The 19,826-nt window shown below is 43.1% G+C and overlaps 2 protein-coding genes across 2 annotated transcripts in view; one reads left to right on the top strand and one right to left on the bottom strand.

The window, feature by feature from the left end:
* gpr39 (G protein-coupled receptor 39) overlaps positions 1-15,386 on the top strand; it is an 86,380-nt gene extending 70,994 nt beyond the window's left edge. The window contains exon 2 of the mRNA XM_068035109.1: positions 12,363-15,386. Coding sequence (XP_067891210.1) covers positions 12,363-12,952 — 590 coding nt within the window. The 3' untranslated portion in view covers positions 12,953-15,386. The remainder of the gene's footprint in view (positions 1-12,362) is intronic.
* Positions 12,690-19,826, bottom strand: part of LOC137371952 (ly6/PLAUR domain-containing protein 1-like) — a 50,186-nt gene continuing 43,049 nt past the window's right edge. Inside the window, exon 3 of the mRNA XM_068035110.1 lies at positions 12,690-13,482. Coding sequence (XP_067891211.1) covers positions 13,247-13,482 — 236 coding nt within the window. The 3' untranslated portion in view covers positions 12,690-13,246. The remainder of the gene's footprint in view (positions 13,483-19,826) is intronic.

The following is a 19,826-nucleotide window of genomic DNA, read 5'->3' as shown; positions in this document are numbered from 1 at the left end:
TAATGCATTTGGGGAGGGCAAACAAAGCAAGGAAATACACAATAAATGGGAGGATATTGAGAGGGGTAGAGAAAGTGAGAGACCGTGAACTGCAGTCCACAGGTCCCTGAAGATGGCAGGACAGGTAGATAAAGTGGTGAAGAAGGCATATGGAATGCTTTACTTTATTGGCCGAGGTATAGAATACAAAAGCAGGGATGTAATGCTGGAAATGTATAAAATGCTGGTTAGGCCACAGCTGGAGTACTGTTCTGGTCACTACATTACAGGAAGGACATAATTGCTCTGGAGAGAGTACAGAGGAAATTTACAAGAATGTCGGGACTAGAAAATTGCAGCTATGAGGAAAAATTGGATAGGCTAGGGTGTTTTTCCTTAGAACACAGAAGGCTGAAGAGTGAGTTAATTGAGGTGTACAAGATTATGAGGGGCTGATATAGAGTAAACAGGAAGGTCCTGTTTCCCCTCGCGGAGACCTCAATTACCAGGGGGCACAGATTTAAGGTGATTGATAGCAGGATTAGAGGGGGCATGAGGAAAAGCGTTTTCACCCAGAGGATGGTGGGTGTCTGGAATTCACTGCCCATATCATTGGTGGAGGCAGAAACCCTCAACTCATTTAAAAGGTACCTGAACCTGCACCTGAAGTGTTGTAACCTGCAAGGCTACAGACCAGGTGCTGGATGTTGGGATTAGATTGGGGGCTAGTTTTTTCAGCCGGCGCAAACACAATGGGCTGAATGGCCTTTTTCTGTGCAGCACCACCAGGAATGGTAGCCACTGCCAGTATTGCAGGACCCTTAAAAAGGACAAGATGTCAGCGACCCTGGAATACAGGTGGTTTTGGGATCACCATTGCCAGTCAGGCAGACCCCAGCGAGGGGGTGGGGAGGGCAGTTGGTGAGGGTGGGGTAGGATCTTGCCGCAGAAGTGGCCATCTCTGCTGGGAGCGCCCTCCAGAGGCCATGGATTGCCCTCAGAGGAGGGACACCCATCCCCGCAAGCCCACTAGCAGGCCACCAAGTCTCTCCTGGCAGTGCCTCCACATGGCAGAAGCCCCCTCCGACTTCGATAAAATTGGAGCAAAGACGGGAGGCTATCCTTAAGTGGCCATTAATTGGACACTTAAGGGTTTCAATTGGCTGGGGGGGGGAAGGCCTGGACAAAATGGCAGGGAGCCAGGATAACTTCAGGCATGCTGCCCAATGCCGTCCCTTGCCATTTTGTGCACCCCCACCTCCCCCCACCCCACCTCCTTTCTCTTCCCCAAAGGCAGGATAAAATCCTGCCTGATATGTACAAAATTTCTACTTCATCGCACATGCATGCATGCACAGAATTTGACAAGTCGCTAATAGGACTGTGTACTTCACTGAGCCACCCTGCCTTAGGGGATTGCAGATTCACCAATGCATCCCACTTGTTTTCATTCTACTTGTCTGAACATTTTCTAAAGTTATAAAAACAATTTAAAAACGATAACAATAAAAGGACAAGGGAAAGTTGATCAGTCCATCAATCTCATTTTCTCATTTAGTTGCTCTTTCATGACCACATGTCTTAATGCAGCTATGCACAAAGCTCATATCTTATATTGCTGGCTGATTCAGAAATCAAGGGCCTGATTTTTAGATCCCACCAGGGGCAGGAATGGAGGTGGGCTGGACATGAAAATAGCAGCGCTGGCTGTTGTGCCAATTTCCCATCGCCATTCCCGCCATCGCAGAGTTTCATCAGGGTGGGGGAGAACAGTTCCAAGAAAGTGCCCAATTCCCAAATTAAGGTTGATAAAAACCTCATTGAGAGCATGTTGAGGGCCATGTTGAGACTTTAGTGGGGATGTACAGACTATACACTGGCTCAAGGGCAGACCAGGCGCTTGGAGGCAGCAATAGAGTGAGGAGCCAGTCGTGGCTGCCCTAGGGAATTAGGTGGGCCATAAAAGGGAGAAAGGCACAGGGAGGGACTCAGCCTTTGGAACACAGGTCCCATCGGGTGTGTGCAGGTTGCGGGGAGAATTTCGATTGCATGCTTAGGGAGTGGAAGGGGTCTTCACTCTTCTGGCATCACGGGGGCGTAAGAGGAGGGGGCAAGGCTTCCAAGTACAATATTGGCCACCTGAGCACAAGGAAGACAAGCAGCTGCCAATGGGAAAACGACTCTCAGATTTCGGGTCCAGTGGTAATCAGGAGCAAATCCTCCGCAGGAACGGCAGAGACCTGGGAATGAGGAGGGCAGATGAGAGGGGCAAGGGGCAGGAAGGACAAGGAAGCCAAACCCTCAGCATAGGCTGTACCGACAGAGAACCATCTCCAAAGGAGACTGTGACTCTTCAGGCAGATGGTCACAGAGATCTGTGCCCTCGTTGTGGAAGACCTCACACCTCACAGCACTGCTTGCCATGTCCTGCCAGTAGCCATCAAAGTCACCATGGCCTTGAACTTCTTTACCTCTGGCTCCTTCCAAGGATCAGCTGTGCACCTTGGTGGCATCTCACAAATGGTTGCACACCACTGCAACTTACAGGTTACTGATGCCCTATTTGCGAGAGCTGGACATTACATTCATTCTGCACAGATGGGGCCTTGCAGGGTTTCGCCTCCATCCCTGGTTTCCCCCATCTGCAGGGCATCATTGATTGTACCCTCCGGCCATCAAGAGACCGAATGACCAGCTGGTAAGATCCATCAACAGGAAAGGTTTCCACTCCCTCAATGATCAACTGGTCTGCGACCACAGCAAGAGATTCCTGCATTTGTGCGCTCGCTTTCCTGGTAGCTGCCATGACTCAATCATCCAATCCAGGCTGCTGCAGCTCCTTATTCCATTCCCCAAACTATCTGGTTGGATTCTAGGGGACAATGGCTACCCCTTGAAGAAATGGCTACTCACCCCTTTATGAGACCCTGCGACAGAGCCACAGAGGTGCTACAAACAAAGCCTTCAACTCATAAGCACCACCATCGAGCTTAAGCAGTCCCCCAGGACTATGGTTCCAGCTCCTCGACCAATCAGGTGGTGCTCTGCAGTACACTCCTGCAAGGGTCTCACACATGGCGGTGGTCTGCTGCGCTCTCCACATGGTCTCTCCATGGTCGTTCAGAGAGGTGTGGACCTTGAAGATGGTGAGGCCCTTGAACAACACTGCTCATCGGAGGAAGGGGAGGAGCAGGACATGGAAGAGGAGGAGGAAGATGCAGAACACAGAGATGCCCTGGCTACACAGGGAGGTGGCCAGACCTGGTGAGGGACACGAAGATCTCATCAGGATGCCATCAACGTCAGGGATAATCTGATCCAGTCACATTTCAGCCAAACCTTTTAACCCAGGAGGATGACATGGTCTGGAAATCACTTTCAGCGGCCTGTGGGAACATTTTCATTGAAGGCGCAGCCTGGAATAAGTCCACTCTCACTGCCAATGTATGACACACGTCTGTCCAGAGGTTTCACTGTGCTCGCCCAAGGACACTTGCTCCCCATCATCACTTTATGCCTCTTTTCTGGTTCCTCTATTACAAAATGGAAGCTCACATGTCAGGCATTATGTGTCAATATTTACATGGTGCTGAAAAATTGGAAAAGTGCAGTTACAGGCGAAACTAACCCCAGTAACCCACTCAGTGCTCTGCCTGACGCGATGGCCTCTGCTGCCGGCCACTTCTACACAGTGCTCCCCTTGTGACCTCGGATCAGGTGGAGGCAGTCTACTCGCTTTTCTCTGCTCGCAGCTGAGATGCACGTGGCAGTCGGCCTCGTCATGTAGGTGCTGGGATGGTCACCTACCGTCACCGGTCCCTGTTGTACAGATGGTCCCTCAGTCAGGGGGCCAAGGAGGCTGATGATGATGATGGCACCCGTGAGGGATGGCACCCTCATCCTCCTGGGGCTGCTGCCCCGGATGGCTGGAGGGGACCACAAGCTGGGGCACAACTGGCATCTTCTCCAAATATCACTGCACCATCAGCGCCACTGACCATCCAAGGGCTACTTAAGCGTGTCATTGCATGCTGTGAATGTCAGTGCGCAGTTCCTGCATGCATTCAGAGTGCGGCTTCATATGGTTCTCCATGAGATTGGCCACTCTCTCACTCCCTTCTACGTCGTTTCACAGGCATTATGTGCCCATTTTTCTTGCAAGGACAAAGGAGAAAGAGATAAGGCACTGCTGGCCTCTACAGCCAATGCCAGCAGCACATTGCGATTGGAAGCTGCATGTATCAGTGCTGGAAGGTCCTCAACAGCACTATGGCTCTGAGCCCTGAAAAGGGGTCAGTAAGTACTTTGGGCACACACTCCTTCCATGTTGAGGAGCAGCATGTGCTCTCAAACTTCTCAGCTGGAGTGTCAGCTGGAGGTTGAATACCGAGAGGCATGTTCTGAAGGCTCGGCATTGCGCTCATCTTGCCAGAGTGAGAAATATCATTGTACCTCTTCTTTCACTGCATCCAGTTCTGGCAACAGTCCTAACATCCAATTCCCAACCCTGGAAGGAATATCAGGCCCCAAGTTTCAGTAACATATGAAGTTCATCCCATTCATCCTGTATCTCCTGACCAGGATGTTGTTTTGTTTTATTGTAGATGATTGAATATTTAATCTGTAAATTTAATGCAAATAAATACACAATGAGCAAATTAATATTTTTCTTTACACATAAACTGAAAATCTTGTGACTGATGTTCTGATCTGCCGAAGGCACAACTGGGGCAGATTTCCAGTTAAGGGATCTAGGGTGGAAATTTGGATGGAGCCAGGTTATGCTTCTTTGGAGATGAGATTGATGCCCATGGCTGAAGGAGGTCAGGAATCCTGCTCCGCCATTCTACAAGTGATATGAAATAACACATGCCCCTTTTCAAAGAGCAGGGAGTTCTCCTATTAACTTGTCCTAATTCAATGTCACCAAAACAAATTAACTGATTATTCATCCCACTGCTTTTTGTGGGACCTTGTTCTGAGTAAATTGGATCTGTGTTTGCCTAGAAAACAACAGTGGATTGCAACGACAACAATTTATATTTATATAACGCCTTTAATGTAATAAAACATCCCAAGGTGCTTCGCAACAGCATTATAAAACAAAATATGATTCCGAGCCACATAAGGAGATGTTAGGTCAGATTGCCAAAAGCTTGGAATGCCTTAAAGGAGGAAAGAGAGGTAGCAAGGTGGAGAGGTGTAGAGAGGGTATTCCAGAACTCAGGGCTTAGGCAATCGATGCATGGCCACCAATGGTGGAGCGATTAAAATCAAAGATGCACAAGAGGCCAGAATTAGAGGAGTGCAGGTATCTTGGAGGGCTGTGGCACCAGAGATTACAGAGAGAAGGAGGGGCAAGGCCATGAAGGGACTTGAACTAAGGAATGAAAATTTTAAAATCACTGGGGGCCAATGTAGGTCAGTGAGCACAGGGGTAATAGATGAATGGAACTTAGTACAAGTTAAGACAATGAGCAGCAGAGTTTTGAATGACTTCAAGTTTCCAAAGGGTAGAATGTGGGACACCAGCCAGGACTGCACTGCAATAGTCAAGTCTAGATGTAATGAAAACATGAATGAGTGTTTCAGCAGCAGATGAGCTGAGACAGGGGGAAGCCAGCCAATGTTATGGTGATGGCGCGAATGTGAGGTCGGAAGCTCAGCTCGGGGTCAAATGTGACACCAAGGTTGCGAACAGATTGGCTTAATCTCAGACTGTTGCCAGGGAGAGGGATGGAGTCGGTCGCTAGGGAACAGAGTTTGGAGGGGGGACCGAAAATGATGGTTTCAGTGTTCCCAGTATTTAATTGGAGGAAATCTCTGCCCATCCAGTACTGGATGCCAGATAAACAGTCTGATAATTTAGCAACAGCAGAAGAGTCAAGGTGGTGGTGAGGTAGAGCTGGGTGTCATCAACATACATGTAAAAACTAACATGATGCTTTCGGATGATGTCACTGAAGGGCAGCATGTAGTTGAGAAATAGGAAGAGGCCAGGGACAGATCCTGAGGGGACATCAGAGGTAACGGTGTACTTCAAAGAGTAAAAAATTGATTGTGAAGCAATTTGTTCTGAATGACACCACATAAGTTCAAGTTGCTCCTTATATTTAATATCTGCCCCTTGGCTTCAGGTTTTTATTTGTAAATAAAGGTATTAGTTGCTTTGGTGTGTAACCTTTGCTTTCTTCTTTAATATCTGCTAATTTGAAGAGAATTGGATAGTGTATGAGAAGCTAGCTAAACTGGTAAGTAGAGTTACAGCAAGTGATGTAATTATTAGCCCTCATTTACACATTTCTGCAAGGAAAGAGTATAGGAAAAATGTAACTTTTGGATTGGAGGGAATAAAGGTCCATTTCTGAGTCAGAAAGATGTGATTTAGAACCCACTCTAGAATTTAAGCACGTAAATTATGTTGATATTTCAGTGCAGTATTGAGGGTGTGCTGCATTATTGGAGGTGCTGTCCTTCAAATGGGATATTAAGCTGAGGTGCCTTTTGCCCAGTCTGGTGGCTCAGGTGGATGGTAGAGATCCACCCAGTGTTCTTGGCCAACATTCCTCCTTAAACTAAAACTGAATGATCAATCACCTCAATGCTGTTTGTGGGACCTTGCTGCATGTAAAATGACTGCTTCATTCATCTAAAGAAAGTAACCACATGCCAAAGTACATTACAGCATTTCAGACATTTCTGAGCAATGTCGACAATGAGTTACATAGTTACAAGTTCTTTCTAAAGTTCTATTTTATACATAGGAACTGCATTTATACTGTTAAGATTAAAAACATCAAAACTGTAGCAGAGTATGAGGAAAATAAGTTGCAGTTAAAAGCATTGCATGTTTGTCATCTAATGACAGAAACATGAAATTATATCTGCAAAAGTAAATTACTGCAGATGCTGAAAGAAAATCTGAAAGAAAAACAGAAAGTGCTCGAAAAATTCAGTCAGGCAGCATCTGTGGAGAGAGAGACAGAGTTAACGTTTCAGGTTGATGATCTTTCATCAGAACTCCATCTCATATAGAGTCATAGAGTTATATAGCACAGAAACAGCTCCTTCGGCCCATCGTGTCTGTCCCGGCCACCAATCACCTATCTATTCTAATCCCATTTTCCAGCACTTGGCCCATATCCTTGCATGCTATGGCATTTCAAGTGCTCATCTAAATACTTCTTAAATGTTGTGAGGGATCCTGCTTCTACCAGTCCTTCAGACAGTGTGTTCTAGATTCCAACCACCCTCTGGATGAAAAAAAATTTCCTCAAATCCCCTCTAAACCTCCTACCCCTTACCTTAAATCTATGCCCCCTGGTTATTGAAATCGCCGACAAGGGAAAAAGTTTCTTCCTATCTACCCTATCTATGCCCCTCATAAATTTGTATACCTCAATCAGGTCCCCCCTCAGCCTTCTCTGCTATAAGGAAAACAACCCTAGCCTATCCAGTCTCTCTTCATAGCTGAAATGCTCCAGCCCAGGCAACATCCAGGTGAATCGCCTCTGCACCCTCTCCAGTGCAATCACATCCTTTCTCTCGTGTGGTGACCAGAACTGTACACAGTACTACAGCTGTGGCCTAACTAGCATTATCTACAGCTCCATCATAACCTCCCTGCTCTTATATTCTATGCCTCGGCTAATAAAGGCAAGTATCCCATATGCCTTCCTAACCACCTTATCAACCTGTGCTGATGCCTTCAGTGATCTATGGACAAGTACACCAAAGTCCCTCTGACCCTCTGTACTTCCTAGGGTCCTACCATCCATTGTATATTCCCTTGCCTTGTTAGTCCTCCCAAAATGCATCACCTCACACTTCTCAGGATTAAATTCCATCTGGCACTGCTCTGCCCATCTTACCAGCCCATCGATATTGTCCTGTAATCTAAGGCTTTCCTCCTCACTATTTACGACACCACCAATTTTCATGTCATCTGCGAACTTACTGATCATACCTCCTACATTCATGTCTAAATCATTAATGTACACTACAAACATCAAGGGTCCCAGCATCGATCCCCCGATTTCTGTGGTACACCACTGATCACAGGCTTCCAGTCACGAGAAGAACCCTCGATCTTCACCCTCTGCCTCCTGCCACTAAGCCAATTTTGGACCCAATTTGCCAAATTGCCCTGGATCCCATGGGCTCTTACCTTCCTGACCAATCTCCCATGCGGGACCTTATCAAAAGCTTTACTGAAATCCATGTAGACTACATCGACTACTTTACCCTCATCTACACACCTAGTCACCGCCTCGAAAAATTCAATCAAATATGTTAGACATGATCTCCCCCTGGCAAAGCCATGCTGACTATCTTTGATTAATCCCTGCCTGTCCAAGTGGAGATTAATCCTGTCCCTCAGAATTTTTTCCAATAGTTTCCCTACCACTGATGTTAGACTCACTGGCCTTTAATTACCTGGTTTATCCCGCTACCCTTCTTGAATAATGGCAGCACATTCACTGTCCTCCAATCCTTTGGCACCTCTCCTGTGGCCAGAGAGGATTTGAAAATTTGTGTCAGAGCTCCTGCTGTTAGTTCAAATCTGAAAATGGTTTTAGGCTTCTAATTTTGTAGTGGCAAAATTACAATAGATTAGAACATTCAAATCTAATTATTTTAATTTAATATAAAAAGAAATTTGGATGACAGTTTGTGTACTGTTTTGGAGAGGTGATTTGATATTATGAACCAATATTATTTGACAAACTTTCAAGAAGGTTTATTGTACTTGATACCCATTTATGTAATAATTTATTTTCTACTTTCTGACTTTTACATTTCTTGAATTTCTAATATTTTTAAATAAATTATTAAATTTAAATTAAGTCTGGGACTGGGACTGGGACTGAAGTTTCAGACAACCCTTCAGATCAAGACAGAAAAAACTAGCTAGCATTTAGATAGCACCTTATCATGTCCTCAGGATGTCACAAAGTGCTTTCTAACCAATTGACTATTTTTACAGTCTCTTTGGCCTCCTTATCTCGAGAGACAATGGGTAAGCGCCTGGAGGTGGTCAGTGGTGTGTGGAGCAGTGCCTGGAGTGGCTATAAAGGCCAATTCTAGAGTGACAGGCTCTTCCACAGGTGCTGCAGAACAATTTGTTTGTCGGGGCTGTTACACAGTTGGCTCTCCCCTTGCGCCTCTGTCTTTTTTCCTGCCAACTGCTGAGTCTCTTCGACTCGCCACACTTTAGCCCCGCCTTTATGGCTGCCCGCCAGCTCTGGCAAACGCTGGCAACTGACTCCCACGACTTGTGATCAATGTCACAGGACTACATGTCGCGCTTGCAGACATCTTTAAAGCGGAGACATGGACGGCCAGTGGGTCTGATACCAGTGGCGAGCTCGCTGTACAATGTGTCTTTGGGGATCCTGCCATCTTCCATTACTATGTAGACAAACACAATTAATTTGCATGCAGCTGGACCTCACAAACAGCAAATGACCAAGCTAATCTGTTTTTGGTGATGTAGGCTGAGGGGGAGAACATTAGCAAGGATGCCAGCACAGTCTGCTGTTTTTCAAATGATTCAGTTGGATCTTTTATGTTCCCTTGAGCAGAAAGACTGGCCCTTGATTTAATGAGTTATCTGAATGACAGCACCCCCAACAACAAAACACACTCTCAGTACTGCAGTATAGTGTCAGCATTTGTGTTCAGGTTTGCAGGCTTAATAACCTGACTCAGAAGGCAAGAGTGCTAGCTTCTTCCCTTTGGAAGCAAGGTGACACTCTTATTACAAACTGAGCCAAATTGGTACTCAGTGATTGCTTTCACCGTAATTTGAAGCTCTTCCTTTTACAATCTGTTACTGCCACCTCCATGAGCTATCAACAGGGAATGTAACTGAACAGAACTTACACCAGTCCAGTCTTCTGTTCCATTGCTCACCCAATAGGAGGCAGATCAAGGCAGACAGGTTCAGCTGCCCCTAATTGGACTTCCTTAGGGAGAAGGAAAGTCATGAGCACTGTGTAGCATTCTTTACCAGCTGTTTGGGTGAAGCTCAATAAGCCAGATTGCTGTATTAACTTCCATTTATACTGAACTGTGTAATCGCATAGATGTGAAGAAAGCACTTAGCCCTTTATTATCAGTCCATGCTGCTTAAGTATACTTTTAAATGCTTCAAATCATGACTTTTTCTTTCTTCCTTCACTTTACTGTACTTTAATTTTCAAATATAATTATATATGGAGCTTGTAAAATTAATCTGTCAAGAAGAAAACAAATGAGAATTTTTAACAGATCTTTGTATGAAGCATGCATTTACATTTGTCTTGGTTAGGATATCGTGCTAAAAAATGTCTACTGCCAGCGACTTGATACAAATATCAGAAAACAGTTCATTTTATTTCTTTTTCTGCTGCTGAGATGATTCTGTGTTTTCTCCTTTGGATAATCAAAGTTAAAATAGGGTACAATTATGATTTTCTATACACACACACACATGTATGGAATCAAAGAGAGGATCATCAATGTAATCCAATTAATAATTATCTTAGCTCACATTCTTTTAATGATTGTATTCCAACCAGATCAAATTTAACAATATGGCAAGTTTTGAAGGCTTTGTGAGTTAGCACATTATTTGGTAATAACCCAGAGGCAATTTGAACTCATACTTCCACGTCTTTGCTACTTTTGATAAAACCATCATAACAGTATAATAGCAAATTGAACCAATGAACAAATTGGAGAAATTAATTCCATTTTGAATAAATATATACAGGTTTAAGGTAAGCATTTAGTTAACTGATATACCATCCTATCTAACGAACAGGCAAAATGATAAGAAACAGAATACTATCAGATTTTTGCTGGCATGCTACTGGTTGTAATTAATGAGTGTGAATGATTCACTGGCCTGTCAGTCAGTTGGATTTCCCATTCACTGCAGTGAATTAGAATCAGTAACATACCATTAAGGAATGACACTCAGATCTATTATTGCAACTCTGGTATTCTTACTACCTCTATTTTGTTTCTGTTAGCTCTTTTGTATCTCTGTAATTGGATTAATTTAGCAGTTTTAAATATTTTCCCGCAAGTCTTAATGCATAAAATGCTGTTGTTGTTCAGCTGCTATGGAAATGTTATAAAAGCCAATAGAAGTGTTGAAATCAGCTTGAGAACAGTATAATAACTGCCTCAGGCAGATATTGTTCATCAGCGCTGGAGGCAATTAAACCATTCCTGAGGAGTGACAGTAATCGTACAGTACTGGTTATTTATTTAATAGGAACTATTTCACAAAAGTAGGAAAGTTATTTCACAGGTAATGTGACAATTTATGAACAGGTTATGGGCAGCTTTGTGAATGGAAATGAAAATCCTATTACTAAAACCTTCATGAAATATTTTGCTTACAATGTGTTAAATACAATCAACAGGAGGAAATTGGATGGTGCAGTGGGTTTGCACACTGTCCTTTGACCTCTGATATCTGGATTTGAATCCAAATCAATTTATGGAATGAATGTCTGCTTGGTCTGGTAGCTGCAAGGACTCAAAGTGAAAGGCATATTACTGCAGTAGAGTTAATATAACCTTGTTCAACATCTAGCTTATTATCCCTAACCTGGAACATTTCATTTCCTGGGATTGATATCCCTCACTTTCAGCAAAACAAAACTTTAAGTTTGAAATGGAAAACAGTCATGAGGAAATGTCATTGCTTCTTTCTTGAGTTGCATGTAATTTGCCTGCACAGGTAGCTTACCACTTCAATACATGTGAAGCCTGATTACCAAATGATTTGGGCCTCTCATGGATGGCATTAGGTGGGTGTTGTTGCTCAATCCACTGCCTGCCTCATATACACTGAAAAGTGGGCCTGTGCATCATAAACCAAAATATGTTTACACCTAATGAAGAAAAACCATTACGGTGTAAAGGAAAAATTAGTTTACTGTTGTTGCTATATCCTGGTTTTCATTGAATGGTTTCAATTGTTGCTATAATGGCAAGCTGATTACATCACTGAAATTATTATTCCCCAACTCAATAAAACACATCAATAATATTAAAACTGTGTTTCACATTAGATTTCAAATAGGTGTTTGTTCTAGATGATATTTATTCACACCACTCTCTTAATAAGCCAATTTTGATCTTTAATTACACAATAAATGGAAGTGAAATATATAATTAGTGTTTATCTGCAATGCAATTATTTCCCATGCATTCTCCTTTGCACCTTTTCAGAGCTGATACACAACTCATGTAAATACACTTTTGGCATTCTAACTTTCGGGAAGTAGGTCAATGCTTAAATGACTTGTTTGAAAGTATGTTCTATGAATAAGGTGTTACTGCAAGATTTTTGCAGAAATAATTACCTTTCCTTCTTTCTACAGTGTTCATTGTGGTTACCCTGGCTGTGTGTTGGACCCCATTGCAAATCCGCCGTATAATGGCAGCATCCAAAGCAAAGTCAAAGTGGACAACGGCATATTTCAGAATTTATGTAACCCTATTGCCAATCTCAGATACTTTCTTTTATCTCAGCTCAGTATTAAACCCATTACTGTATAATCTGTCCTCTAAGCAGTTCAGGGTAGTTTTCATGCAGGTACTGCGCTGTAAGCTGTCCATAGAGCATGTTAACATGCGGACATTAAGGAGAACCCATGCTAACCCCAAGAGCAGCACCATTCACTCCAGAAGGTCATTGCTCCATGCCACACTCAAACACACCTATCCACGCCAGAAAACTGACAAGAATCTTTCAAGTACTATAGTGGCGGACACGGATGTTGAGCTTGAACCATTATCCCATCAAAGCTGTGAGTCCAGAACAACAAAGCCAGACTCTGGATTTAATTCTGTCAACTCCGTTTCAGGGCCTAGCTTGTCAAAAACTAACTCAGAGCTGCCGTCATCAGAGATAACCTCCGAGCGACATCTAATAGGGCAACCAAATGGAGTCAATGAAACTGAGATATGAAGCCTTTATAAAACATAAATATATCAAACAAAAACCACAGAGAAGATTTTCAGTGATTGTTTCAAAAGTCATCTTTACAATACCATGTAAAATTTCAATAAAGCAACAAAAATGGCAATTGTGTCTGCGTTAAGAATATGGTCTGTTAATGTTCTTAGATGTTGATTGTCAGTTATTTATGATGTAAGCTGTCACAAAACAGCATGTGAAATGTTGGCAGCAAAGCAAGGTAGGAAATATCAGAACTCCTATACCAGTAATGATTCTTGCTAAAGTTTCCTTCACTTTATGAGTTTATGTTGGAAGAAGTGCTGATGTGAGTATTCCAACAGCAGCTAAGAGTTTTAGGCTTGCTCTTGAAGACATCGCTGAGCTTCCTCTCCTCCTGAGGCGGGGTCCATTACAGAGTGGAGTGTTACAACAGCTGATGCACACAGATCCCACCTTTCCTGGGGAACAAAATGACTGATAGCCTGCAGACGTAATGAGGCAAGATGTAGAAGCAGCACAAGACTTCCGATACATAACTCCTGCAAATAGAAAAACAATAATGGTAAGATGGGTTTCAGTTTTATGCAGCTGTACTGTACATTTTATCATTTGCTCTGTCTTGTGGGCAGCACAGTGGCACAGTGGTACAGTGATTAGCCTCACAGCTCCAGCGACCCGGGTTCAGTTCTGGGTACTGCCTGTGCAGAGTTTGCAAGTTCTCCCTGTGACCGCGTGGGTTTCTGCCGGGTGCTCTGGTTTCCTCCCACAGCCAAAGACTTGCAGGTTGATAGGTAAATTAGCCAAAGTAAATTACCCCTAGTGTAGGTAGGTGGTGGGGATGTGGTAAGAAATATGGGATCAATGTAGAATTAGTATAAATGAGTGGTTGTTGGTCGGCACAGATTCGGTGGGCCGAAGGGCCTGTTTCAGTGCTATATCTCTCTATGACTCTAGTATGAAGACAAAATGGACCGAAAATCTTTGGCCCATCTGCCATACTCCTGCTTTAACTCAGCGGGTGCGTAGCAAATTGGCAGGAAAATAGGTTAGAATCTGGCCTGCACTCAGTTCCTGGAAGGCCTAGTAAGAACATAAAAAATAGGAGTAGGAGTAGACCATACTGCCCATTGAGCCTGCCCCACCTTCAATATGACCATGGCTGATCTTGGGCTTCAACTGCATTTTTCCGCCCACTCCCCATATCCTTTGATTCCCTCCCTGAGAGATCAAAAATCGATCTATCCTAGCCTTAAATATATTCACTGATGGCACATCCTCTACCCTCCAGGGTAGAGAATTCCAAAGAAGTGTTGGAACCTCCTTGCATCCCTTACAAGGCTATTGACATAGAGAATTAGGGCTCGGGATGAGGATCCTTGACCTCCAGGAGGCCTCATGTATCTTTTTAAACTTGCACAGCAAGTAGGAAAAGGCACACCAGCCTCTTCCTTGGAAGAGGGGGGATGTGGATTGTTCCCTGGACATGAAAGAGGTAATATATCTGAAGGAAAATGTTCAGCCCATTTAAAAAGGGCACCAATGGGGTAAAGGAGGCATCTTTCTGGGAAGGAGGGTTGCTGCCCTCCTCACCTTCACTGGACATTCTGGGCTATGAGGGAAGACATGGTGCTGGCACCAGCTGGTTTTATGCACATTAAGTTATCAATCCAAACCTGGTCAGCAGTGTGGGTCAGCAACAATCCCTGGGTAATTGCTGAGATCATATCAGTGAGAATTTTCAGCCTCAGTTTTTAACATTGCTATCTTTATCAGATATTCAAATTTGTAGGTATTCTTTATATTTGAAATTTTAAAAGAAATACAGTTTCTAATACCCGTTTTACATAGTGGAACTATTTGCTGACATCATCGAATTGTGCATTTAAACAACAGCAGAGCTATGGGAAAACATTTCAGAAATTAACCTGGCAACCTGGAGATCTTTGTCATTTAACTGACCAGCCTTTGGAACACATTTCCATCAAAACTCATGGCAAGATTTTCAACTTTATTGCTGCAAAACTGCAGAGATTCTGCAGGCTGCTACCTGTCGAGTGGAATGCTCAGTGTCTGACCTTAACTGTTTTTAAAGCCTGCCCTAACTGCACATTCACCTTAAAAGAACTATGCACTTGTGACGAAGTTACAGTTATGGAGTGGGAGCAGCTGCGAGAAAATTCCCAGCCCTGAAGTACACTAAAATGCAGCAATAGATTGGGAAATTATTAAAGGAGACTCTAAGTACTGAAAAGATGTGATTCATTGTCTTGAGGGATTTGTAGAAAGCTTCTCCCAAGAATTGTTTTTATTTTTAATGCTTCACTTGATTCGTTTCCTAGAAATTGGAGCCTATATTATTTCTGCCAACTTTCCAATCAAAATTTATCTTGGAAATGTTATGAATGTTTTAAATATGAAAATAAACATGTGAACGTCAGTGCAACTTTGTAGGGTCCACCTTCTTTCATTAGTTAGGTAACCCCAGATACATCATGGAAATTTGTGAACTGAAACATTTTACAACATAGACTTACACTGATCTCAATTGGCAGTAATTTCTACATTCAAAAGGCAAACCTGTCTCATTATCACATTTGTTCCTGTTCTGGAGCTCATGGCAACCCAGAGGCAGATGGAGTACTACAGGGCTCAGAAATACGCTGGGCCCAATAATAACAGGCAGAAGGGAGCGGGGTGAGGAGGTTTAGTACCCAGGAAACCCAGAAGTATGGGTTTCCAAGAGATCCTTCTGAATTTAAAGGCAGGATCCAGTTTTTAAAAAATCAGGGTAGTGGGAAGGTGTTTACAGTTTAGTTTGTTGAGCTGGGGCAAAACGTTGCTGTTTCTCTGGCTCCCAAGCAGTGCTGTAAAGCCACTTAGTCTGTTTCATTCAGCCCTTCACCTCTCCCTTCAGCTGCTGGGTTTCCCAACACCCAGGAAACCCAGCCTGCAGGTATTGAAAATAAAGGTAATGTTAAAATGGAGGCACGCTACCCCCTTAAAATATTTCAAGGCTAGGCCCGCATTCTCTGAGCAGGTTGGTTGTCACTCAACCTGCCTACATTAAAACCAGAAGTGAACAGGTTAAAGGTATGGTGCCCATTCTTATATTTTTTAACTTCCACATGTTCCAAGTGACCTATCTCTAACTTTATGAGTATCCCCTCTTGTTCTGGATTCAACTCAGTTAAACAAATAACTTACATTTTAGCAGCTTTAAGAGCAATAGCTGTGAGTTAATATCACAATTAAAATCTTAGAATCGTGTTCTAATAAAGGGTCACACACAAAGGTTAACTTTTCTTTCTCTATTGCTAATTGATTAATAAACTGTGCATTACATTTTGTTAAAATCCAAGAACACAATGTAATCCACCAGGACTTATGACCCAGCTACTTATTTTATTCGTAAGAAATACTATTTTTAAAACCGATTAACCGTTGATTTTTCAATGTATGTGTGCGTGCATTCCAATTCTTAAAATATTTCTATGGCATCTTTTATTTTATAATAATCTTATAATTTAACAAAGCCTTTAACTTGTTTAAAATAAATGCTCAATCTGCTTGGTTGCAGGCAGAAATTCTGCCCTCTGACTGATGATTGGTTGACAACGTCTTATCTATGTGATAAAGGCTGATTTTTGTTGTGTGAAACACTGTACTGTCAAGCTGACACATCATCAGTTTAAAAAGCATACAATTTGGCATACAACAAAATGTTTGCTTTAACATCTGCACAGCAGGCCAGTCACATAAAGAGAAGAAGCTATAAGCCTCATAATCGGTTGGGGACTGCAGTTAGAAGGTATTTATAGTTTAAGTCAAGTTGGGGAAGCAAAGGTAAAGCTTGATTCTGCAAAATTACTGGCAACTGCAGCACATCAGATTTGGGAAAGCCATACTTTCAGAGATCCTAAAAGTTGGATGTCCTTCTGGAGGTAGAGTGCTTGGCATTGATGCCTTCCTTCCCAAAGTGCTGGCACAGCAGGCAAAGGAGACATTGGCAAATTGGCTATCTCATACACTAAAAGAAGCTAGGAAAAGATCAGGAAGATGTCAGACCTTAAGAAATTTGCAATGATAAGCTCAACAGTATTGCTCTAAATGATGAGCATCTGACCCAAGCCCATATGCAACAAAGGTAATGTCTTAATAGTTTATACCTTTAATAATTGAAAATGCTAAGCAGTAGGATTAGGTTATCCAGATGCATCACTGTCATAATAGAACTAAGGCAAGGGATACTTTGTTCAAATTGGTACAGTTAGGATTTATGTTATAGGTACATATACTGTCACGGAACTGTTTTTTCCTCCTCTGTTTAAAAACAATGTGCCTTTAAGACTCTGTTTAAAAACAGTGTACCTTTAAGACTGAGCACAGTGTGCCAGCAGCTGCACCTGTTTCTTAGGCCACAGCAGGAGAGAGAGTAGGTCACATGGTGTACTGTATCTTTAAACTATGGATAAAGACTGGTTTCAACCGGTTTGAACTAGAGACCAGCGAAGCGTGCTTCACTGAAAGGAAGGATCCCTCTCTCGTAGCAGGAAAATCTACATTTATCTTCAGGCTCTGTATTGCCTAAGGAGAGAACATAAAATCCTGGGAAAAAAAAACATTTGCCTTCAAGATGGCTTCTCTGTTGTTTGTTTTTGTTTGCTGGAATTCTCAGTCAAGTTTCGACTGAAAAACTACCAATTTTATAATCCAGATAGACCTGTGGGTATACTCCTTGTTAAAAGATCTGTGTGATGCCTGCTGCAATCAAAGTGCTTCGAATGCCTATCTATTAAAAGACTGTTTCGTTGAATTCGCCTGAGACTTCAAGTGGCATCTGATTGTTCTAATCTGGGACATCTCACCAACCAGGAATGTAATTTACCAGGACTTATGATCCAGCTATTTATTTTATGCATAAGAAATACTATTTTTAAAACCAGTTAACTGTTGATTTTTGAATAAAGAACAAAGAACAGTACAGCACAGGATCAGGCCATTCAGCCCTCCAAGCTTGCACCAATCTTGATGCCTGTCTAAACTAAAACCTTCTGCACTTCTGGGGACCGTATCCCTCTATTCCCATCCTATTCATATATTTGTCAAGATGCCTCTTAAACGTCGCTATCGTACCTGCTTCCACCACCTCCCCCGGCAGCAGGTTCCAGGCACTCACCACCCTCTGTGTAAAGAACTTGCCTCGCACATCCCCTCTAAACTTTGCCCCTCGCACCTTAAACCTATGTCCCCTAGTAACTGACTCTTCCACCCTGGGAAAAAGCTTCTGACTATCCACTCTGTCCATGCCGCTCATAACTTTATAAACCTCTATCATGTCACCCCTCCACCTCCGTCGGTCCAGTGAAAACAATCCGAGTTTATCCAACCTCTCCTCATAGCTAATGCCCTCCAGACCAGGCAACATCCTGGTAAACCTCTTCTGTACCCTCTCCAAAGCCTCCACGTCTTTCTGGTAGTGTGGCGACCAGAATTGCACACAATATTCTAAGTGTGGCCTAACTAAAGTTCTATACAGCTGCAGCATGACTTGCCAATTTTTATACTCTATGCCCCGACTGATGAAGGCAAGCATGCCGTATGCCTTCTTGACTACCTTATCCACCTGCGTTGAAACTTTCAGTGACCTGTGGACCTATATGCCCAGATCTCTCTGCTTGTCAATACTCCTAAGGGTTCTGCCATTTACTGTATACCTCCCACCTGTATTCGATCTTCCAAAATGCATTACCTCACATTTGTCCAGATTAAACTCCATCTGCCATTTCTCTGCCAAGTCTCCAACCGATCTATATCCTGCTGTATCCTCTGACAATCCTCATCACTATCCGCAACTCCACCAACCTTTGTGTCGTCCACAAACTTACTGATCAGACCAGCTACATTTTCCTCCAAATCATTTATATATACTACAAACAGCAATGGTCCCAGCACTGATCCTGCGGAACACCACTAGTCACAGCCCTCCACTGCTACCCTCTGTCTTCTATGACCGAGCCAGTTCTGTATCCATCTTGCCAGCTCATCTCTGATCCCGTGTGACTTCACCTTTTGTACCAGTCTGCCATGAGGGACCTTGTCAAAGGCTTTACTGAAGTCCATATAGACAACATCCATGCCTTTCCTTCATCAATCATCTTCGTCACTTCCTCAAAAAACTCAATCAGGTTAGTGAGACACGACCTCCCCTTCACAAAACCATGCTGCCTCTCGCTAATAAGTTCATTTGTTTCCAAATGGGAGTAAATCCTGTCCCGAAGAATCCTCTCTAATAATTTCCCTACCACTGACATAAGGCTCACCGGCCTATAATTTCCTGGATAATCCTTGCTACCCTTCTTAAACAAAGGAACAACATTGGCTATTCTCCAGTCCTCTGGGACCTCACCTGTAGCCAATGAGGATGCAAAGATTTCTGTCAATTTCTTCCCTTGCCTTCCTCAGTATTCTGGGGTAGATCCCATCAGGCCCTGGGGACTTATCTACCTTAATGCTTTGCAAGACGCCCAACACCTCCTCCTTTTTGATAACGACATGACCCAGACTATCTACACTCCCTTCCCTCGACTCATCATGCACCAAGTCCTTCTGTTTGGTGAATACTGATGCAAAGTACTCATGTATGTGTGTGTGCATTAGGGTTAAGAGAAAATAAGAAGTTATAAAGTCTTTAGACGTAAGTTTATCTTAATAGTGTTTAAGATTTATTCTATTAAAAATAGTTAATTTGTTGTTGTTCAAAGATACCTGGCTTGGTCTGTTTTATTCTGGGGGTTACTAAAGTGTTTTAATTTGGCTAATTTCCGGTAGGTGGGAAAACTTTAATAATATGTTGCGACCTGTGGAGTATTGGGACTGAACTGAC

The sequence above is a fragment of the Heterodontus francisci genome, chromosome 7, assembly GCF_036365525.1.
Source record: "Heterodontus francisci isolate sHetFra1 chromosome 7, sHetFra1.hap1, whole genome shotgun sequence".
NCBI classification, from domain to species: Eukaryota; Metazoa; Chordata; class Chondrichthyes; order Heterodontiformes; family Heterodontidae; genus Heterodontus; species Heterodontus francisci.
Note: the sequence above shows the minus strand (reverse complement) of the source record. Positions and strands in the feature narration are given on the sequence as shown.